Source organism: Saprolegnia parasitica, assembly GCF_000151545.1.
Source record: "Saprolegnia parasitica CBS 223.65 unplaced genomic scaffold supercont2.7, whole genome shotgun sequence".
Lineage (NCBI taxonomy): Eukaryota > Oomycota > Saprolegniomycetes > Saprolegniales > Saprolegniaceae > Saprolegnia > Saprolegnia parasitica.
In genome coordinates this window covers 126,527-149,293 of record NW_012156401.1, presented here as the reverse complement: position 1 = coordinate 149,293, position 22,767 = coordinate 126,527, and the positions used below count along the sequence as shown (strand labels likewise).

Here is a 22,767-nt window from a genome sequence, read left to right as displayed (position 1 = left end):
AGCTCAGCTTTCACAATCCACCGCGCGACGTCAGCGCGACTGAATTATTACACCCTTTGCCGCTCAAGAAACCTTCTCAACATCTCTCCTAAAGCCCTTGAGCGAATGACCTGTGCGGCATCTCTACTGTAGTTTGCTTGCAAGCTTCGCCGATTTTTGGTTTTCCTAGTGCAATTTGAAAACGAAGTTCGTAGTCGAAGTTACGATGGCAGTTTATTCACCCTTATTTGCATTGCGCCACGAAATGGAAAGCACGCCACGACAACTTCGGTGCGTGCCCGACGGCCTCCTCCAGCCCGGCCTCTTCGAGGCGATGGCGTCCTGCATCCAGCGGCCGGCAGACTTTGAGAACTTCCTCGATGCGCTTCCGTCGTCGCTCTGGTCGCCGGCGATGGCGGCGTGGCGAGAGCTGCAAGCCAGCCGGCACATGCATCTTCGATGGCCCTCGATCACGCTGAGCAGCGTGGATGAGTATTCGCCCGACGAGCTGCGCGCGCTGAGCCACGTCGTGTCGCTCCAGCCCTCCGTGTGCTTTGAGGATGCAGTCTCTGACGTGAGCGAGCTGGCTGCGATCGTGCCCTGCGTTGGCCCTGGGCTTCGAGTCCTCGCGCTCCGCGTCGACGTGCGCAGCCTGCATCCTGGTGATGGACGAGTGCTTGCCGACCTCGTACGCCAATGCTCGGCACTTCAAGTATTGGCCCTGCAAATGGACAGACAAGTGACGGGCGACGAGCCCGAACTGGACGGGCTCCTCCATGCCATGGTCCATCCGACAGTGCATGAGCTCAACGTGAGCCTTGGCTACTCGCCGTCGCCCGCGTCCCTAGGTCATCTCGTGGCGCAGTGGCTGCAGCTAGGACGCGCTAAAACGCTCCAGCTATCTTCTGTCGCAACCATGTCTACGCAAGTCACGGACGCGCTCTGCGATGCTCTACAAGCCAGTACGACGCTGCAAGCACTCGAGCTTGAAGCAGTGGAGGGCCTCAACGGCTTTCATGGCCGCCGGCTACCCTCAAGCCTTCGTCAATTGCTTTGGGACGACGAGCGCTTCCGCGAAGACGCGCCCGAGGATGAGGATGCGCCGAGCGATGCAGAACTCGACCACCTCGCCCATGCGCTCCAGCACACTCGCGTCGAAAGCCTGAGCTACCAGTTTCTTGGTGAGCTCGCGTCGCGGCCATCCGCATGTCTCATGCTCTCGCAACTGACGACGCTGCAGCTCTCGGTCGAAGGAATGGACACCGATCGGTGGTCGGCGCTGCTGGCAGGTCTGGCCCGCATGGGCTCGTTACGACATCTCTTGCTCACCAACAACTACTTGGGCGCGCGACGTCTCCGAGGGCTTCTTACAGCGTTGACGCAGTGCCCGCGCCTCGAATCGTTGAACATTTGCCACAACCTCTTGGACGGCGCGTCCATCACAGCGCTTTTGGCCGCGGTGCCGCAACTCCCGTCGCTGCGCGAGCTCGATGCCTCGCACGGCGCCGGTGCGTGGTCGCTGGCCCACATGGACAATTTTATGGTGCACCTCGTGGCTGCTGGTCGCCAGCTGCGCTCGCTCGCGATTTCGCCAGCCCGTGAGAGTGAGATTGATAGACGCAACAAGCAACACGTGTTGTCTGCACTGGAGCGGTCTAAAGACCAGCCATTCTACATCCGAAAAGCCAATGCGCCGCCTGCGTTCGAGCTCTTGCGTCCCGAAGACAAGGCAACGCGCTGCCACTTGAAGTTGTGAGTATTGCCTATTGTCTTCCACTAAAATATATGCTTGTGTATACGACATATTGTACAATGGGTCGTGTATGCCTTGTCCCTGCCATTGGCGGTCGTTCTGCTCCATGATGACGTGCTGGCTTGCCACGTCATACCTCTGAAACTCGATATTTCGCACAACCGAAACCTCGTTTGTTCCGATGGCCGGCGTAGCGACCATCGCCCATGCGGTCTTGGCGCCCGAGATCACCGAGACGATCGCGCTGCTGCTGCCATGGCCTGGCGCCATTGCCGCGTTCATGGGCGCGCTGCCGGCGTGGGCCAAGACCCCGGCGCTCGCCGCTCTCTCGCGACTGTACTCGATTCCGACAGTAGCCTCGGTGGCATGGCCTTCGATCACCGTGCTCCGCCCACATTTTTCGAGCGCGACGTCTGAGGATCTCGCCGCTGTCACCGCGCTGTGCCCACGCATCCACGTCAGCTATGCCATCGGTGCGCACGACGACTTGGCGGTCGCCGCCGGGGCCGCCTCCTGCATCACCTCGCTGCGATTCGACATTCAGGACGCTCTAAACGAGGCAACGTGGGCCTTCTTCTGCTCGACCATCAGCTCGTGCACGCGCCTCGAGAGCCTCGACTATACAGATCGGACAGGCGGTCACGACGCGCTCGGCGGTGTCTTCATGGACCTTCCGCGCCTCACGTCGCTCTCACTCGGCAGTCGCATGGATAGCGGCGAGGTCCACCTGACGACCGGCTTTTGCGAGCGCTTCGTTACGTGGCTGCAGACGACGTCCGTGGTTACCTTGAAGCTCAGCCATGTCACGCTGGATGTGGAGCCTGCATCGGCACTCTGCGGCGCTCTCTGTGACGCGATCGCAACCAGCGCCACGCTCACGTCATTGGCCCTCAACAACGTCAACTTGTTTGAAGGCGCCTTCTTGCACGGACGAGCGCTGCCGATGAGCTTGACGTCGCTCGAGTGGGACAAGGACGACATGTACGACGACAACGGCACGGACGAAGGCTTGGATAACTTTGTGGCTGCGCTCATCGACGGCCCGCATCTGAGGCATCTCGGCTGCAAGCGATTCGAGGAGCTCTGGGAAAACGACGAGGTTGTCGAGAAGCTCCGACACCTCACGTCACTTGAAGTCCAAGAAGTTGACTTGGAGGTGCTAGAGCTTTTGACGCACATGCCGGACCTGGAAAAGCTCGACGTCAAGGGCTCGATATTAGAGTACGAGGTCGTGCACGAGCTCGTGAGCGTGCTGTGCGGCTGTCAAAACCTCCGGGCGCTCACGATGAAGCACAACAACCTTGGTCCGACCGACCTCGAGCTTTTACTGCAGCACGTACCACAGATGCCTCGCCTGCAGCACCTCGACGTCTCGGAGCACCAACTCACGATGGACGACATCCTCGGAATGCTAGCAGCGCTCAACACGGCGGCGACGCGTCTTGAGACCATCCGACTGCATGGCTTCTGGGGGCCCCTCGAGATTGAGGCGTTCGCGAACGCTGTCGCCCACCTACCACAGCGCCAAATGGCGCTCGTTCCGCGGCTGCCCGACCCATGGAATGCCGAGATCAAGGCATTTTGCACGCGATCAATCCACGAATACAACCTCGCACCAGAAGCCGGCTCGTCTCAGTGCATAATATACTTCTAGCTGTCTTGCTTTTAACGTCATGTAGCGTCTTCTTGCACGCAGCAACTTGGCACCTGAGTCGGACTAGTACGCGTTTGGGTGCATGGCTTCGTCTCTAAAATGAAGTCTTGTGCAAGACATCTTCTAGCACGTCTCGACCAGAATAGCAGTCTGTACGGCAAACCACTGCTTCTGTATTGCTGCATGAACGTAGCACACGAGCTAACGTCTGCCGTGGGTGGTATAGTTTCGTATTTGGTGGTGTCAAACTGGTCTCTCCGTTTGCCACGTCATATTTCTAAAAATAGAATGTCAACTCGATTGCATGCAGTCGTTCTATCGAGCCCTTGGAAAGCGACATGTGGCGAGGGGGATCGTGATTCATTCCGTCGCTTCGCCACGCTCCTTCCCATGCCAGCTAGTACGATATCGCTCGGCGTTGGTCGATGCCACCCGCTGACATATTTTGGGTCAGGCGTTGACGGTTTTTCCCACGCAGGACCACTGGCAAAAACTTCTTTGGTTCAAGATGACGAGGCGGCTGGCCCGTGGCCCTGACGACAGCGTCTTCCCGCCCGAGATCATCGAGATGATTGCGCTAATGATTCCGTGCCCCGCTTCGTTTCGTCGCTTTGTGAGGCTATCCAATCGTGTGCCAAGACAGCCTTGATCGCCTCTGTTCCGAGCCGTCCATCAAAATTACTTAGCCCTGCATTGTCGTGCGCAGTCCAGACCTCTCGAGCGCTGCGGTAAAGGACCTTGGTGCCATTGCGACACTGGCGCCAAAGAGCGTCGTCATCAGCTACGAGATCCGCAAGCGCCAAGACTTTGAGATAGTGGCTGGCATTGCGTCGCGTCTCACGACGTTGCAGATCGGCTTCGTAGCTGATACGACTGACTCGGCGTTCAGCTACGCTCCTTACTCTGGTTCCTGGACGTTCTACCGCACGGCACTTGCGTCTTGTCAGCGTCTCGAGACGCTCGAGCTGACCGACTCTACTGGCGGCATGAGTGCTCTCAACGGTGACTTCCTGGACCTGCCGTGTCTCACGTCGCTCACTTTGGCCATCAGGGGCTCCCGCGAACCTCTTGTGTCGGTCGACGTTTTGACGCGCCTTGCTACGTGGGTGAGCACCAAGCCCGTCAAGCACCTTGCGTTGAAACGCGAAGTGTTTGGATTGAGCCCCGACGAGCCAAGTATTCTCGCACTCTGCGACGCCATTGCCTCCAGCACGTCGCTCACATCGCTTCGACTCCATGGCGTGCCTCCTTTTAATCGCCACTTTCTCTATGGACGACGTCTCCCCGTCCACCTCAAGTCCCTCCAGTGGGACCCCTTTCATGACTACGTGCGGAGCAGTGCGCAAGGCTGGCGCAACTTTGCATCGGCCATTCGCCACGGTCCACAGCTAGACCACCTCTACTGCAAGCATTTTGACAACTTTAAGGGACAAGACGACGCTGTGCTGGCCAAGATCCGAGGCCTCACGTCGTTCCGACATGCAAATTTTGGTGCTGATGGGGATCGAGCAACGTCGTTCCGCCTCCTCACGCTGCTCGGCGGCATGGTCCACTTGAAGCACCTTAGTCTCGTCGCAGTAAGCGTCGACGACGATATCCTACGCCGGGTCCTCTCGATTGTGGGCAGTCTGCGCTCTCTTGAGACGCTTGAGCTCAATGTGGCAGGTGTGGCTCCGGACGAATACCGCCAATTGCTGATGCTCATATTGCTCAGCCCTCAATTGCACGAGGTGAACCTCTCGATGCTTGAGATGCCGACGGACGTTGTGATGGCGACCTTGCCGCTCTTGAATGTTGCGACCGAAGGCCTCTCGACCATGTACTGGGCATGCGTGTTTTGCGACAGCGGGCTGCCAAATTTCATGCAGGCCGTCAAGGAGTTCGCAACCGAAGCTTTGCGTTCATGCCGCATCCGTCGAGATCAGCAAAAGAAATCCGACGCTGTGCCAAACTGATCGCGGAGTACGACCTTGCGCCAAGGGACAGCACGTCCAAGTGCCTCTTCTACATTTGAATTTGATCTACATTCGTACTACAACTTTGTTTTGAAAAGCCTGCGAGCACTATTGGAAGACTTTATCGGTACAAAGCGTGCCAGTCAACAAGAGAAACCTACTACTGTACTAGTACGTACTTTTGTTGCTGGAGCGACTTGAACACAAAATTGGTTGATAATGTAGGGACAGACCATCCATTGGTGGCATCGCAAGCCTTGGTTGTAGGCGACTTGTCGCTGTCTGTCCCGCCGGTCAAGGAAACCATGCTATCGTCGTTGGCCAAACGATGTATCTTGGATCCAATACGTGGCACCACCACGGTACGTATAGTTGGCAATAGAAAGTAAGCCTGTTTTATATTGCTTTCAACTGTTTCGTACGGATATCCCAATCGTAACCGGATGACAGCCACGAAGCGACGATGCATCGGCCGCAGCCACGCGAGGCTGCTTGATGTGCCAGAGCTCATCCAGACGATCGCGGCCTTTGTCGCGTGCCCGATTGCCTTTCTCAAGCTCGTGGCTGCGCTGCCGCTCTCGGCGCTGTCGCCGCCACTGCTTGGTGTTCTGGCGCTGTATGACCATGCTGCGGATTCGTCCGGGGCCATGGCCGTCGACTGGCCGCTCGTGATCGTGCGCGAGCCAGCGTCCGCCGCAACGCTGGCCTGTCTTCGCTCCGTGCGCGAGCTGCTTCCGAGCGTGCGCTTGGGCTACCCGCTCGAGGAGCCACAGGACGTCGTCGACCTGCATGACGTGCTGTGCGATCTCGTGGTCTCGTTGACGCTACACATACGCGCGCCCATGTCCATACCCGATGCCGCCGCATGTAAGCGCGTCATGGAGCGTTGCCGGCGCTTATCGGAGCTCACGGTACTCAACTCGGCGGTGGCCAACGAAGGCGACGCCAACTGGGTCGGCGCCTTGCTGCCTACCACGCCGCTGCGCGCGTTCACTTACCACGGTGACGTGCAGAGTCCGCTCGACGCCTCGTTCGTCCACACGCTGCTCTACTACCTCGACGGCGATCGCGGCTGCACGACGCTCAAGCTCCATCACGTCGACGTCGACGTCGCCGGCGACATGCCGCAGCTTCTGTGCACTGCGATCGTTCGCTGCGCGTCGCTCACGACGCTGAGCCTCAACGGCGTACCGTTCCTGCACGGGCCGTTTCTTCGTCAGCAGCGGCTACCGCCCAACGTGTCCCATTTTGAGTTTGACAAGCATGGCCTTGTCCGCGCGCTTCCAGTTGACACAACGGACCTCGGGGTCCTTGTCGCGTCGGGCCAGCACCTCCAACACGTTGCTTGCGACACACTCTCGGTCGCTGAGCCTGGTGTCGCACACCGCCTTCGGCAGCTCACGTCGTTCGAGTACACGTGCCGCCCGTATAGCGGGTCGCGGCTTTTGCTCCAGCTCTTGCCACACCTCGTGTCGGTCGAAACACTGGCGCTAGGGCTCATCACGGGGCCGTCGTACTTGTCGTCCGATAAGGTTCAGTTCTTGGCGTGTGTCTTGCCCAGCGCGTGCAAGCGTTTGCGCCGCCTCGACTTGTCCAACTGCGAACTCTCGTTCCGCGCGATGGCAGTCGTCCTGGCTGCGCTACCAAAGTGCCGCCGATTGGAGTCGTTGGCCCTTGACGGCTCGGCGCTCGATGTGGCGCATGTGCAAGGTCTCCTGCCCCTCCTAGGACTACGCAAGACGACGCTAACGACGGTGCGACTCAGTACGCTCGGGTGGCCGCTTCACGACCGACTATTGCTCTTACGGGCGCTTGCGGTAGCCGAGCCGGGTGTCGGCGCCGTTGCCTCGTGCTTTTCACGCGCCGACCGCGCCGCGTGTGTCGCCTGCATCCAGGAACTCGGGCTCGCACCGACCGAGGATGCAGACCAGTGTGTCGTGTACATTTGATAAGACTAGCCTGTTGTCGTTTTGGCTGTTGGAGATGAGTGAGCTCGACCCATCGAGCCGCAGTGCTCGTCTGCATCGCTTCCGCATTTGCTTTGTGACGAAGTGATCGAATGACAGTAGCTTCCGTCCATCACGATCGCTCGCTCGCCCTTCAATGGCGTTCGACCGCTGCGATCCTGTCACTGAACTCTCCGCTTGCCACGTCATCTTGTTGATATTTGTATGCGACCTGCATCGCACCGGCTTGTCGGCGCCTCAACGGCGCATGTTCACACGAGGGTTCCAAGCCTCTGTGTGTGACCTCACTTCATCTTGCTCTGCTAGTACGCCAGACAGGAACAACCTGGAACGACTTGCACGATCATATTGTGAACGAACGAATCCGAGATTCCCGCACCTGCGTTCGCCCACGTACTAAAATTATAGGTTTTGATTGGCTGTCACAAGTGCATCTGCATCTCACCCAGCGTCGCCGAGGTAGCACTCGGTGGCCACAAGCCCAAGGCTCGGTGGCGATGCTCAAGTGTTCCGTCTGTACGCTCGCTGCTGCCACATTCTACATAGCGAAGAAGGTGCTGCGAAGGGCAGCTTCTCGCACGCCAGCTTGCCACGACAGACGTTGCAGATCCGTGGAAGGATTCGATCCCACTGTGTCCCTTGCCACGCGTGGCCTCTTGCCGGTACCAACGCTTGGTGCTTGGCCATTGCTGCAGAGCCCATGCAATCATGGCGCATGTCGTTGCCTTGGGATGCGACGTCGGCACCCTCGCTGGGCCCAACGTCGTCGTGGGTGATACACGACGCCAATCACCGCGCTGTCTTCCTCTGCGCTGGCAATCGCCATCTTGAAGTTGGGGTTGGCCAGCTGGCGGCCGTTGCTACCGCCTTTCCTATACTTGGTATTTGTAAAGTGTATACAAACCGCAAGGTCTACGTACCACGGGCAAGCCACCGACGCTTCAGATTGACTTTCCTCGACTCGACCTCTCTACTACCGATACCAACATCAACGCCATCATCATGCAAGTGCCACCGTCTCTCGCGTCGCTCATCCGCGACAAGGACGTTCTCGTGCTGAACGCTGGCAAGACCGCCCTCATGCAGCCGCTGCTTGACCCGGCGCGCAGCATCCGTGTCGTCGATAGCCGCGGGCTCACGTGGCATGCGGTCAAGCCAGCCCAGTTTGTGCGTGGCAACCCGCTCGCGGTTGCACTCGACCAGCCCGTCGACCTCGTGTGGAGCAACATGGACTGGAGCAGCGCAGCCGACGACGACGTCTTGACGTTTCTCGAGTACGTCTCGAAGCTCGCACTCCACGTCGTCCATGCCTACGACCCCAGCATCGACGCGCCTGCGATCGCCTTTCTGAGTAAGCAGCTTGGCATCGCCCCATTGACGCTGCACCCAACTCTCGCAGTCCTCGTGCCCGGAGCGCCCGCACCCGACAGCAACGTCGTGGCCGTCTGGTCGGACCGCAAGATGCCGCTCATTTGGCGCGACTCGGTCTACGCCAACAAGTGCGCGATCATGGCCGAGCTCTACGAGGCCCAGAAGACGTACATCCAAAGCCTCTTGCCGTCGCATAGCTCGTACGTCGAGGTCGGCTGCGGCACGTCCGAGATGGGCTCGGTGCTCTTTGAGAAGCACGCAACGTACACGGTCGGCGTCGAGATCAACCCGATCATGCTCGAGCTCGCGCGCGAAATGCATCCGGCGATGGCGGCGCACCCGCGCAACTACCTCCTCGAAGGCAATGCGCTCGAGCTCCGATCGCTGCTGCGAGATACGATGCCAGCCGACTTTTGGACGACCAAGCGTGTCGTCGCGATCGTCATGAACACGTTTGGCATCCTGCCGGCGCACATCCGCCAAGGCGTCGTTGACCAGATGCTCGAGGTGGCGGGCGAGGACGGCGTCGTCGTCATTGGCTGCTGGCACGCCGACAGCTTCCGCCGCGGCGTCGAAGAGTACTACATGAAGAACCCAGACCTTGTCGGCGATCACGTGACGCACGCCATGTGCGACTACACGAAGGCCCAGCTCTTTGTACCGTCGTCCAAGTACGAGTCGCACTGGTGGTCTGAGGACGAGCTCCGCGGCTTTGTACGCCACGCAATTGGTGTCCACGTCGACGTCCACGTCGCCGGCATTGGCATCTTCCTCACGTGCCGCCGCCAGTAAGCACCTTTTTATCTATAGTAACAAATGCAATGCACGCACCACGACTCTCTTTTTGAACCGGCACAACGGTTGGTGTAGCTGGACGCTAACTGGTGCCGACCCGGTTGGTCAAACCGGTTGGCTTTGCCGGATAGAAGAACCGGTCAAGTGCCCGCCATTTTTGGAGCAGCGGCCGGCTCGTGTTATTATTGCACGTTCAACGCTTCCTTGTCGACTCTGTACTGTTGCGCTTCGGTGTGACTGTTTAATTCATGCTAGAATAGCGTCTTGCCCGCCAAGGTGCTGTAGAGGCTGCTACTCGTGTGAGCTAAGCTTCTTGGCTTGCCGCTTGTCAACAAGCACGAGCATGGATGGTGGGTGTGCGGAGCGAGCGCATGCAAGTCTGTGTCGTAGATACCAGAACCAAGACTTTTGAGAAAAGGCGTCTCTTGGGTAAGAGAAACCGAGGTATTCCGCCAGCCCTAAGAGTAAATAGCTACAACGAGTAGCCTAGTCCAGATTGACTACCACTGGTAATCCAGTCGTCATCGGGAGCATCGCTTGGCAGCCAAGAAAACAACCTTGCCGGCGTTGGACGACACTTGCAGAAAATGTTCTCGCCACGGAGCACCTGTAGTGCTGTACGTCGTATCGCTACTGGGCAGACCCTTCGCCTAGCCCTAACCCTATAGTTCCGACAATCCTGTGCGGCACAAAATCGTGCGGCGCGATCCCGCGCAATGCAACGTCATGATGGGGGAAGTCGTGCGAGCCTCCAAGAGTTGATGTCGAGATACCGGTACGTACTTTTTTCCGTCGTCGTCGCCCATACAAACATGCAGCTCGCACTTGATAGAAAGTCGCCAACTTGATACTGTGCAACTGATTGGGCAAAGGATCGGTCACAGCTGCTGTAGACGAATATGATAGGCTCTTCTTTCCGCCAGGGGGCAGTGATCGCATGACGTTAAGAGCAGCTGACCCTTCCGATTATGCCAACCCATCAACCCATCATCCTTGCATCCCTCTCTTGCCCAGCTCCATGTGCAATAGTAGAAGTAGGTGCAAGGTGCTTGACTACCGGTATAGCTTTGCAACCCTCCATATCGTGAGCTCATGAGCTGGTGTCGCAGCGCAGCAGGAGCTATATGTGTTCGTAATGTACAGGCCTCTGCAATCTTGGATTTTTAGCGTCATCCAATCTCAAGCTTTTTCGTGCCTCATTTGGGATCGACCTTGGATCCTCCTTGGAGCCGAAATGTATACAAACTTCAAGATATATTGAGAAGATGATTACGCAATCAATGAAAATGTCGTCGCATTTCGATGCGTGGCGCGTTGCATCGAGTTGACGGCTTCCTTCAGCTCCTTGTATTGCTTGGACTGCATTGGTGCGAGCGGCGCCGATGGAGCGATCGCTGCCTCGATAGACACCACGACAGGCTGCACTGTCGTAGACACCGTTGTATGTAGGGTAGTCTGCGTCAGCGTGGCTGGCTTGGCACCTTGGCGCGGCCCGACTTTGTCGAGCTCTTGGTCTTCGCTGCGGCCCCACGTACCATCACAAACGCAAAATAGCTTGTGTGGAAATCCAACCAACCACTCGTTTGGCATACAAAAAGCAAGCTTAATTTTCTTGGATACTCATTTGGGCTAGAACGTGGAGGAAACTGGAAAAAACGAAAAAAATCCAAGATGCAGAGGCCTGGTAATGTAGAACGAAGTCTATTTATCTTCTCTCACTGCTTATTCTGAGCAAACTCAAAAAGTGCAGTACCGTGATCAGACCTCTCACGGTGCGCTTGGTCAACAAACGTAATCGATGAAAGTGATGGGCTTGCCCGTGAAGAATCCCAAAAGCAGCTCAATTCTCGCCAAACATCCCGGATGCGGCTCGGAGAATAGACTCCACAGCGGAAACGTGTTCCCACTCGACGCTATCAACGAAACAACCTCCACGACCATGCATATCATGGCCTAACGAACGTTATTTTGCTTGAAGAGTCCTTCTATATGAACTGCTTGTGTCAATAAATGGCCTTGAGAGCGGTCATGGCGCCATCCAGCAGCCCTCTTTGAGCCGCATTCGGATTTTGCCACAAGCGAGCTTATCACTCTATTGACGTTACAATCGCACATCGCCAGTCACGGCTGAGATCGTCAGTCCTTCCTTCCCATGGTGGCAGCTCGTGATGGTGGTGGCTGCTCCAAGTATTGGACAGATGGCGCGGAGGCTTCGCGTTCGAAATCGAAGCACACGTTACATGAGAGGAGTCCTCGAACGCCGTCCATATCGGTGCGTGCTCGAGCAATGCATGCAGCAACTCCATCATGGACCTGTATCCAAGTATCTGCGTGGCCTCGGAGGAGCTAGCATATAAAGTTCACTCGTCGCATCGAGGGGGTCCCCTAAATGTCGGCGCCGAGATGCACTAGCACGGTACATCGATCCTCCCATCATTAACTGTATGCGCAGACGGCTGGCATCGGCCCCATCATCCTTCTTTGATCGGTGGGCTACGAATGGTATTAGTGGCATGACGGTCAATGGCGTTGGTTGCAACACATTTCCTTCATGTGTACGCGATGGTCAGCGCCCGCTTTCTTGATGGCCAAGTGTCCAAGGCTGCGCGACCTTTGACGCCAAAAGGCAAACCACTTTTTGCGGCGTTTCAGCGCAGTGGTCAGTACACGCCGTTTCAAACATCGGACGACCACAGATCCAGTACAGTAATCGTCCAGCGATTGTCCAATCCGGTCCACGAGACCGGCTCCTTGAACGAGTCTACCGGTACACGGTATCGGCGCAGTGTCGCAGCGCACTGGAGGCGGCACCTCGAGGTGAGTGCAGTGGTTCGTACAGCAAACTCGAGTAGCCGACGCGGCGTGCTATCAAGCGCGCAAGTCGCTGCACGTTCGTTTGCACGGGGATGTTGGTGGCGGAAGTAGCTGTCGGCAGCAGCTGTTCTTTGCACGGGATTGTGAAAGCCACCCACGCTTTTTGTCAATTTTCCGGAATATACCCGAAGCAGATCTGCCGTCGACTTGATGAGCCTCCGCCACGAGACCCGACGCAACCCCATGCAAAGGCCAACCTAATGCTCGTCCTGCTTCGTTCACCTTCCCATGACCCCAGTTTATGGCCCCAGTGCATGGCCCCTACTCGTATTTAGAACGAACTAAATAGGATGCGTTGGCTAGCGTTTCATACAAATATCTGGATACACGTGCGGTAGTTGAAACCAAGATATGCAACGTCATTTTACAAAAACACCCGTTGTACCCATGCAGGATACCGAGTCCCGGTCCGTGCGGCCTAAGCACGCCCCCCCGATGCTGCTGCCCGAGATCCTCGAAGTCATTGTCGAGCACCTCAGCGACAATGCGACGCTCCGTGCGTTCCTCACGGCATGGCCCGAGAAGCACCTGACGCTGCCGCTGCAAGCGCTTCGGCAGCTTCTTGGCCACACAACGAGCCAGCTCCGCGTCGCGTGGCCAATCGTCCACGTATTAGAAGACAATCTGGACGAACAGACAATGGACTATCTGTACGGGACGTTTCCGTTGTCGCCGCAGATCCACATCGAGTATCCGCTGGGCGACGCGGCCGACCTCGACGACGTCCTTCAAGACTACGGTCCGTGTCTGGCGGCCCTCAAGCTCTACTCGTCGTTCGAAGACATGGACGACGTCCGGGAGATGCGCAGTTTGCTGCTCTCGGTGCCGCATCTGCGCCGGCTCGAAGTCCACCTGATCGACCGCAATGATGCGACGCATGGGCTCTCGCTTCTGCTCCAAGTGCTCGAGCATCCGACGCTGACGCACTTGACGCTGGCCAACGGCGAAGATCCCGTCGAGGTTGACATTGCCTTTTCGCACCAGCTGCTCAAGTGGCTCCAGACGCGCCGCGTCCAGCATCTCTCGCTCGAGAACCTGTTTTTGGCCACGAACGCGGCGCTTCCGTCGGCCCTCAGCCGCGCGATCGCCGAGAGCAGCCAGCTCCAAGCGCTGCACTTGCGGACCGTCGATGTTTTCGAGAGCAGCGTGCTGCACGGCTACGCCTTGCCAACCTCCGTCACGTCGTTCGAGTGGGAAGAGCTGAGTGCGTCGGACAGCAGTGCCATCGACAACCTCGTCGCCGCCATCCAAGATGCACGGGCCCTGCGGCACTTGGCATGCAAAAACGCCGTGCGACTCCTCACCGATACGCGGGTACGCCGCGTGCTTTCCCAGCTCACATCGCTGACCTTGCACAACGTCACGTCGACCGAGATCCCGGCGCTGGTCTCGGGCTTACAGCACGTTCCGGGCCTTAAGCGCCTTCACGTGTACAACAGCACGTTCCAAGGTGCATCCGTTGAAGCTTTTCTCGCCGCCGTGAGCTTGTGTCGGAACCTCGAAGAGCTCTGTATTTATGGCCATCGGTTCACGGCCACAGAACTCGGTCTCTGGCTGGTCGCGGTGCCTCGCTGGCCGCAGCTGCGGTCGCTGGCGCTGGCGTCGCATCGATGCTCGCTCCAGCAGTGCCTCTCGCTACTACCGGCCATTGCTGCCGCGGCCAAGCACCTCACAACGTTGGACTTGGCCAACGACGTGTGGTCGCTCGAGGAAAAGAACGTCTTTTGGCGAGAGCTCGCGACGGTTGCACGCGTCGAAGTGCGCGCTGGCACCGACGACGTACACGCCCCGTCAAGACTCGTAGGCAATCTTGTCGGTGCACATGTCGACCACCTTTGCACCGTAATCACCTAACCATAACGAGTGCCGTATTACGCGATGGTGCCCTCACCCATGGCGCCATCGAGGATCAGTGCGCGCAGCTGCTCTGCCGTTCGTACACACGATCTATGCTTGTACACTGAATCCGACGCCGCCAACGAAGACGTACCCAATGCACTTGGTGGCAGAGCCCGTCGGCTCTCGTGTTCTTAGTGTGTAGCAACGGAGTGGGTCCGCGAGGGTCGATCCCATGATGTTTTATTGTGTGCAAAAGGTTAGAGCACTTACGACACTTGCATGTTGCCAGCGAAATGAAGTACAGTATGCATTGCCCTGCCTCCCGTTAGGCCGCCGAGTATCAGGTTCGTATCGGTGTAGCAACGAGACGCCATCGAGGTCAGGGAGAGCGCATGCGTTCTTGTACATGTATACGACACGGCTGTCCTTCCTACACCTTGGCGGGTACGTGAAATGGTCTGTGATATCGATACATTGAAACTAAATGGATCGCCCACAAGCCCACGCTCGCCCACATGGGTCGTTGTCGCTTGATCCACTACATTCGAGAGGTTTTCATCTCTCGATACATTGATAAATACTTATGTATTTATAAGGTATACGAGGACACGACGACGCTCTAGTCCAATGATACACATCATGACTACAGAGCTGTAAAAGGACACTATGACTAGTGCTACTACGACGAGCGTGGCATAATGTACGCTTCCTGCAGCTTGCTACTCGACGCGGTAATGATGCTCGCAGCGTTCCGCAGCGGCTCGTGCTCGAGGTTGCCGAGATCGCACCAGGAGAGAAGCACTCGGCCCGAATGGATCAAGCGCGCCACGATGTTGTCCACGTTGACCTCGGCCAGCTTGGACACTGTTGGCATCATTTCCGCTGCAATGGCCTTGGCCACGTTGGTCATGATGGTGCTCATTGCCATCAAATCCAGCTGGATAAACCGGCGCCACTCGTCGTCGGCCACACGCCAGAGTTCGCGAAGATCGGGCAGCGTCCCGCCCTCGCGCACAGGCAGCGGCTGCATGCAGGTGGCGTACTGGTACGCGCGACTCAGGTCCGAGAAGCTCGTGCCCGCGACGTCGCGATGGCGCGTGGTGGATCGTCCGAGAGCCTTCTGGAGATTGCTGCGCCGATCTTGCTTCTCACGGTGGGCTGCGTTCGCTCGCAGCGTCTCGAGCGCACGGTCAGGCGACGCGCGCATGGCCTTGGTCACATCGTTCAAGGCAAAGCCGCTCGAGAGCTCGTACGCGGCGAGGAATGTCCCTGGCGTCGTCGGGATGCCCGTCGGGAACACGTGCTTGTCTTGGGCGAGCAAGTCGAGCAGCATATCGAGCTCAATCATGGGTGCAAGCCGATTATGGATACGCAGTGCGTTGTAAAGATGGAGCACGAGCCGGCCTTGGCCCACGTCGTTGAGGAGCATGTGCCCGGCGAGGCCAGTGAGGACCGTCGACGAGGTGAGGAGGAAGTGGCCGGCCATGTACGGGTTGAACCACCACTGATCGCGCGCCGCCTCGGACGGGAAGATGCGCAACTTGGTCGTCGCCACGGTTAGATTCATGACGTACCATCCCGACATCGGGCGCAGTATCGAGGGACTAGCGCCGGGCGTCTCGTCGTTCTGCATGCACACGAGGGTCGACTTGTACTGCTGCTTGAGCGCGCGCGTCATCGTGAACGCGAGCGAGGCGTCGTCGACCAGCATCATGGCTTTCAAAAGGCAATGCGACGCGACGACGAGCGCCATATCGACAACTCGACCTCCACAACTGTGCTTCTTCAAGAGCGACCACAACGGACCGATGGCCGCCGCCTCGGGAGGCAGCGCAAACACCTTCGAGTCGACGGAAACTCGCAGACGGGGCACGACCTGAGCAACAAACGCCTGCGCCAGCGACCGCATCGAGGTCCGATCGAGCTCAAAATCGTCAAGGAGTTCGGCGGTACGAGACGTGTACGCGTACGTGTAGTGCACGCTGCAGAGGTCGCTGCCATGCGGTATTTGGGCGATGCCGGGCGACGGCGCGGATGCGTCGGCCACAAACATCGCATGGAGCGCTTTGGCCTCCGCCTTGGACGCTGTGAAGCTTGCGGCCATTCTCGTCGCGTGGTCGATCGTGGTGATAGCCGTGGACCAGCGTACGAATTCGCACACTGCAACCGCTCGAGCGAGGTCCACGCCGTGTTGGAGCACAAGCGACCGCAGCGCGCCACTGTTGCCCACGAGCACGTCAATGGTGCCGAACGAGTCGAGGTACGGGAGCTCGAGAGTCAGCGCCGACGCGAGCGACTGGGCGACGTGGACGACGTGGTTGGTGACGATCGTCGCAGCGACAAGCGACGTATGGCCTGCTTCGAACGCGGTCCAGACAGCGTCGACCTCGTCCAAGAGCTCATCGAGGTCCTGGAGAAAGCACGTGGCGCGGAACTGGTCGGCTTCGAGCTGCGCAAGGGCTGTCTCTTGCGGCGTCGGCGCGGCGGGCGGCAGAAACGCAGCGACATCAAACGCTGGCATACAAGCATCGATCGCATCGTCGTCGTCGTCCAGCGCCAGTGCTTCGAACGTGTTGGAGAGCTCGTCGGTGGCAGCGATCGGCGGCGATGGGCGGGCCGGTGTCAGCGTGGCCTGCATGGCCCGGAGCACCGTGAGAAAGTGCAGATGGCCGTCATCGTGCGGCAAGCTCTTGGTCGCTTGCCAGCGCAGGCGGATGCTCACCGCAAGGCTGCGCCAGACATCGAGCGGCACAGCGATGCCGGCCTCGGCGACCGCGACGGCAGCGGCCCAGATCTGGCCCGTCGTCCTCATGTCCATGGGCACCTTCTTCTGCGTCGTCTGCTTCTTCGTCTTCTTGGAGGCTTTGGACGCGGCGCGCTCGAGCCATGTGAGAACGGCATCGGTCGCTGCCTTGTACCGGTGCCATCGGCCATAGGAGCCATCAGCAGGTGCTGCTGATGATGCCATGGCGCAGATTAAAAAGTGGAATAGTCCGAATTTAGGCCTAGTCTTAGGCCAGCTGTCTTGCAACAGCTTGTCCCATGCGTGAACTGGGTCGCTCTGCGAGGTCGCTGCAATCATGCAGGCAGCGTGCCAATTTATACAAGTGTTGTACACGTTTCTGTTGAGGTAGTATGGACATTGCCCACTGGACATTGCCCTTGTCCGGTTCTGCGACCACGTGGCAGCTCCTGGAGCGAGGTGCACAACGCTGATTGGTGGACACCGGATCTTCTGGAGCCTCCACTCGATGTGCCTGGACGACAAGAGAGCAACAACGACTCGACGACGCCGGAACGACATTTGCAGCCAGGCGCGCTATACGGTGCTAGTGCGTGCGGCGACAGCGCCTGGGCTACCGACGCGGACGGGCTCTCTCTGCATATAACCACGATGCAGCAGTGGCAGCACGACGCGGTCGAACACCACCAAGGACATATAAACAGTTCTTATATCCGTGGGCACTACTGTCGAGTGCGTGGCCGCGATTCCACTCGAGAAAGCAGCGTCATCCATAGACGACCTCGCCGCGCGCACTCCAACGTGACGCAAGTACTCGCTGCGGCTTCGTCACATGGACTTTACCATCAGCGATCATCGACGCGTGGAGTACAAGCATCGAACCATCGACTTTTAAATATGAAAGGCCTAGCGCGGATTGAGCGGCGCGAAGCCGAGGTCCTTGAGCGCTTTCGGGGCGTGGTCTCGAATGCGCTTGCTCGACGAGACTGGCCGGCTATTGGTTGCCGAGAGGGCGGGGTTGGTCACTTCGTTCAAAAGCGACTGCAAGACCGACGCGCCGTTTTGGGCATTGAGTTGGCGCCGGACGGCGTCTAGACAAGAGAATGTATGTCGTTCCACGCGTTTAAACACAAGACAGAGATGTGGATACCGAGGCTTGCAATGTTGGAGACGACCCAGACACACGTGGCTTGCACATGAGGCGGCGACGACACCACGAGATGCATGAGCTTGGGGACGATGGGCGTGAAATCGATGGTTTGTTTGGCGAGTGCGTCGCTCGAGAGAGACGCGATTCCGAGCAACACCAGTGGCACGTGCGTCTCGTCGACGCCCAAGAAGGTGTCGAGGAGCAAGTTGAGCGCGCCATGGAGCACGAGGGACTGGGAGAGCTCGGCGACCGCCGTCAAGTTGACGAGAACGTGGAGGCCGTCGGCGTAGTAGACACAGCTCGTCGCGTCGTCTTGGTCGAGCAGCAACAGCAGCTGCTTGAGCGCCGCGACCAATAGTGGCGTGAGGCTCAGCACCGGTGACGATACCCGCGTCAGCGTGCTCAGAAGCAACAGCGTTTCTTTGATCGTGCTATCATTCAACGACTCGAGCGGCGACGACTCGAGGACGTGCCAGAGCGGCGGCACGGCCAACGGCGTCAGCATCGGCAGCGTGCTCTCGTCCGTCGCAATCGCGTTGAGGAACTGCAGCACGCAAAGCAGGCGGTTGTGCGCGCCGCTATCGTACGCGTCGGGGACGAGCAAATGCAGCACATGGAGGACATTGGCCTGCACGTCAAAGTGGGCGCGAATGAGGTGCTCGGGCAGCGCTTCGGCGACGACGCCGGCCGTGAGCGCACGAAGGCAGTAGACGACGAGCTTGACGTTCGTATCGTGCAAGTACGAGAAGAAGCTTTGGGCCAGCGCTTCAATGAGCTCGGGCTCGTCTTCGAGCGACGGGTGCAGAAAGAGAACGGTGAGCAAGTGGACGCCGTTCTTGACCAGCGTCGTGTCCTAAACCATATCCTATCAGTGTATCAAGGTATCAAGACGAGTCGGTAGTACATCGCAGCGCGGCAGAATCGCCAAGAGGCTCTTGACAAACGGACTCACGAGATCGCGGGTGACCGGAAGGACGTAGCCCCAGACATGGCAGAGCATCCGCAGCAGTTTGCTGAGCGTCTTGAGCGTGAAATGCGAGAGCGCGCTCAGAAGAAAGGCAAAAAACGTCGCGTCCACGTCCTCGATCCGGCCCGCGAGGTCCTTGTCCTTGGTGATGCACGAGAGAATCCACGCCGCGTGCAAGATGTCGTGGGTTCGACTCTCGACTTCGGCCACGTTGCGCACGGTCGCGAGCAAGATGCCAAGGAGGTTGGATGCAACCACCCGCCGACAAATGGCCGCGTGTTGCGAGCACAGAATCGCCAAGATGCGAAGTACGTGCTCGGTGCAGACATAGTCGCCTTTCTGAAGGATTTGCGCCAAAACGGGCACGGTCGCATGGCGCAAGAGTGTCTCCTGCGTCGGCTCCACGTGCAGAATTGCACTCAATGCCACAAGCACGTGCTGCACGACAATCATATCGACGGCTTCGAGGCACTCGATGAGCGTCGTGACGCACTCGGTGGACCCGCCGACGTCCGGGTAATGCAGCAAGAGGGCCGAGAGAAGAAATGCCGCATGCGCTTGGGGCTCGCGCGTGTAGCTCTGCAGGCAGCGTAAGAGTGCGTGCACGGCCTTGGCTTCCATCGCAAGGCGACTCACAATCTCCGACTCGAGGCCGGTTTGCGCAGCATTGGCCAAGGCAGCGAGCACGTAGAGTTGATAGTCGAGATGTACTTTTGGAAAGCGGTGGACGAGCGTCTCGAGGCATTGGAGCCGGTGTAGCGACCGCACGACCGACGGTAGCTTGGACACATTCGCGACCAGCTGATAGATGGTGAGCTGGACAGGGCCAGGTTGGGGCGACAGGTCGAGGTACCCCACGAGCCGCTTGAAGCCGTCGTCAAAGTCGAACGTGTCGTCCGCCACGAAAATGCTGAGTCGGTGCACGATTTTGGACAAGTCGGAGAGGTACTGGGTCTGAAGCGCTTGCACTTTAAGCGTTGTCTGCGCGGGAAACGTGCCAAGGACGTCAATGAGACTTATGAAAAGGCTCGTGGCTTCGTGCAAGGACGACGGTGCCCACGTCAAGGCAGCAATACTCTGAATCATCTGGACAACGTCAAACTGTGCGGTCTGCGATGGCGTCCACCCGGCGTGAAGCGGGCCACGCTTCGCGCCCGGCTTGGGCACCGGTGGAAGCTGATGGAGCAGAGGACAGAACGGCGTCAGAAGCGACGCGTGCTGCGCTAATAGCACGCAAAGTGCTTTTCGTGCATGGCTTGGAGCCACGCAAAGTGCAGCATGCGGGACGCGGCGGCCATATTGGCACCGAGGAGGTCGGCGGCGAGCCGCAGCAGACTCGGGAGCGGCTGAAACCCATCTCGGAGCTCAAAAAACCAAACGCGTCGGCGGGCACGCCTGCGTCGTGCAAGCACGTTAGGATGTCCATGACCGCATCTTGGCTCTTTGGCAAGAGCGAATGAAAGCGCTCAATGTAGACACGCAAGACGGTCGAAGGCTCGAGGCAGTAATCCGGGAAGCACTCGAACGAGATAAAATGCACAAGGCAGTGCACAATGTCGTTGAGAAAGGCCACGTCGCGCGTGAGCTCGAGCACGAGGAGCGGGAGTGCTTGCGCAAGGACGTCGGGCTCGGTCACCACGTGCATGGCCAGCGTCGTCTGCATACCCGCCATGAGTTGCGTGCGCTCGAGCGGGTCATGCATGCACTCGGCAAAGCGCTGCAGGTCAGCGACAAAGGCCAGCGAAAGGTCCACCGAGTACCCGAGTAAATTCAGCAGCGCCGACCGCATCGACTGGTCCGCTTCGTTTGTCACCTCGAGCGACTCGAGGTTTTCCTTGACGCCAACAGCCTTCAAGTCGTCGACGAGCGCATCGGTGGTCACCAGTAGCATCATGAACCGAAGCGTGGGTGTCGGCGCGGGCTCGAGGAGGGCCGAGAGCTTCATCAAGAGCTCCATTTTCGACGGTAGGGCTTGGAGGAGGGCCACCAGGAGCGACTCGGCGCCCCACCACGCGTGTATCTCGATGAGGGCATAGATGCACGCTTGCGCAATCGTATCGGCCAAGGGCGACGCCGTGATGATGACAAATAGCTCTTGTAAAATGTCTTCTTGGACGTGGTCGAAGTAATGGACACCCGGCAGCGGCGCGTGCGAGGCTTCCTTGGGGTACGCCATTTGCACGAGGAGCGGTGTGACGAGAATCAGGTCCGGGTACATAGACCCAAAGTGGCGCGTCACGGTATGTTGCTGCGACGAGAACCAGTAGAGGAGGTCCATGATGAAGCACGACGCAAGGTTGCGGTCCGTCATCCAGAGCGATCCCGGCGTGAGCGGCCGGTCACTGGCGTGGCGTCGGAACGTCATTGCAAACAGATACACGCGCAACATGTCGTCGTACGAGATGCAGCGCGCAATGTTGACGCTGGCCCGCGAGCACGTGATCGCGTGCACGTGCTCGACGTGCCGCGAGAGAAGCTGCAACAAGCGCATCTCGGCCTGCACCGACGCAATGACGGCGCCGGCAAGGACGCCGCCGGCCAGCGCCACATGCCCGAGGAACGCGAGTGCCGTGTCGACGAGCAGCGGGTTGGGGAGCGATGTGAGCTCGGACGCAACGATTGCCACGAGTGCCGGGTCGCGCTCCACGTACACCTCCATGGCCTCCAAAAGCAGCTTTCGAAGCACTTCTTGGAGCGCGGGCAGCGAGAGACTCGGAGGGGCATCCGCCAACCCAAGCAAGACCGCTTCGAGGGCTTGGGTGTCCACGAGCTGGCGCCGACTGCCAGCGTTGTCGACAGCGATCTCGAGAATCGCAAGTGCATGTCGAAAGTTCAGGGTCGGTGTCGGGCTTGCGTGCAGTGCGGTTATGAGAAGCAGATACATGGTTGTTGGCACTTTGTGTGTGCGTAGCTTGGTGTGGCGCAGGCACCCGTGGAGGAGCTGGAGACCATGCGCGTAGCATGCCTCCGAGCGCTGTTGTCCCATCGCTTCATGCAGCAAGACAGACGACGCCAATGTTTCTGCAAATGCAAATGACCATCCGTTCTGATCGACGACGTCCACGTCCGGACCCAGCAGATGTGCTAGCAGTGCCAGCACCGCGGCATGGCCCATCTCGGTGGCGTCTGCGTGCAGCGCCACGTCCACCGTTCGGTCCAAAAGGTTAGGCGGCACCTTGGCGGCGAGTGCATTGCGGCTGCTCTCGAGGCGGCACTGGCTCGAGAGCAGCGCAATCGCGTCCATCTGATCGGATATAGGCGCCTCGGGGGAGGCCACGAGCCACTGCGCAATGTCCAAGATGCACTTTGTATTGGTCGCGAGCTGCTCCCGGGCACTTGCGCTGCGCACTGAGAGCGTGCTCAGGCCGTGGAGCGCCCAGCCAAACTGCCGCTGCTTGCGCGCGCCGGGGGGTGTCAATGCAAGCACACCCAAGTACGTGCCGACAAACTGTCCGAAATGCAACGCGACACCACATGTGACAAGCGTTTCCACGTACGCCGTGTGCGCGAGGTTCCGGAGTGTCTCGAGCACGAGCGACTCGAGATCCAAGGCCGCGTCCGAGTACGCACCAAGCGCCTTGTGGTGCAGCAAGGCCGCGAGACCGCGCTGGGCGCCCATCTCCACGAGGCCATCCACCCACTGGACCGTATTGGAGATGTCATGGACGATGCAGACAGCCATGACGGCGACATGGTGGCTTGCGTTCACGTCCAACGCGG

The 22,767-nt window shown here is 58.8% G+C and overlaps 7 protein-coding genes across 7 annotated transcripts; 5 read left to right on the top strand and 2 right to left on the bottom strand.

Moving 5' to 3' along the window:
• Positions 1-244: 244 nt before the first annotated feature.
• SPRG_02746 (hypothetical protein) lies at positions 245-3,386 on the top strand (the record flags this gene model as incomplete). Its single annotated transcript, XM_012341333.1, has 2 exons — positions 245-1,583; positions 1,927-3,386. The coding sequence occupies 2 exons, from the start codon at positions 245-247 to the stop codon at positions 3,384-3,386; spliced, it is 2,799 nt and encodes a 932-aa protein (XP_012196723.1).
• Positions 3,387-3,894: 508 nt separating this feature from the next.
• On the top strand, positions 3,895-5,341 carry SPRG_02745 (hypothetical protein; the record flags this gene model as incomplete). The annotated part of the gene is made up of 2 exons (XM_012341332.1): positions 3,895-3,999; positions 4,073-5,341. The coding sequence occupies 2 exons, from the start codon at positions 3,895-3,897 to the stop codon at positions 5,339-5,341; spliced, it is 1,374 nt and encodes a 457-aa protein (XP_012196722.1).
• Positions 5,342-5,988: 647 nt separating this feature from the next.
• Positions 5,989-6,872, top strand: SPRG_02744 (hypothetical protein; the record flags this gene model as incomplete). Its single annotated transcript, XM_012341331.1, has 2 exons — positions 5,989-6,812; positions 6,836-6,872. The coding sequence occupies 2 exons, from the start codon at positions 5,989-5,991 to the stop codon at positions 6,870-6,872; spliced, it is 861 nt and encodes a 286-aa protein (XP_012196721.1).
• Positions 6,873-8,171: 1,299 nt separating this feature from the next.
• Positions 8,172-9,533, top strand: SPRG_02743 (hypothetical protein). Its single transcript, XM_012341330.1, has one exon. It carries the CDS (start codon positions 8,311-8,313, stop codon positions 9,469-9,471), a length of 1,161 nt encoding a protein of 386 aa, XP_012196720.1. The 5' UTR covers positions 8,172-8,310; the 3' UTR covers positions 9,472-9,533.
• A 3,202-nt stretch (positions 9,534-12,735) lies between these two features.
• Positions 12,736-14,194, top strand: SPRG_02742 (hypothetical protein; the record flags this gene model as incomplete). The annotated part of the gene is made up of 2 exons (XM_012341329.1): positions 12,736-14,106; positions 14,153-14,194. 2 exons carry the CDS (start codon positions 12,736-12,738, stop codon positions 14,192-14,194), a joined length of 1,413 nt encoding a protein of 470 aa, XP_012196719.1.
• A 672-nt stretch (positions 14,195-14,866) lies between these two features.
• Positions 14,867-17,155, bottom strand: SPRG_02741 (hypothetical protein; the record flags this gene model as incomplete). Its single annotated transcript, XM_012341328.1, has 1 exon — positions 14,867-17,155. The coding sequence occupies one exon, from the start codon at positions 17,153-17,155 to the stop codon at positions 14,867-14,869; it is 2,289 nt and encodes a 762-aa protein (XP_012196718.1).
• Positions 17,156-17,836: 681 nt separating this feature from the next.
• SPRG_02740 (hypothetical protein) lies at positions 17,837-22,729 on the bottom strand (the record flags this gene model as incomplete). The annotated part of the gene is made up of 4 exons (XM_012341327.1): positions 17,837-18,021; positions 18,081-18,933; positions 18,985-20,270; positions 20,401-22,729. The coding sequence occupies 4 exons, from the start codon at positions 22,727-22,729 to the stop codon at positions 17,837-17,839; spliced, it is 4,653 nt and encodes a 1,550-aa protein (XP_012196717.1).
• Positions 22,730-22,767: the final 38 nt, after the last annotated feature.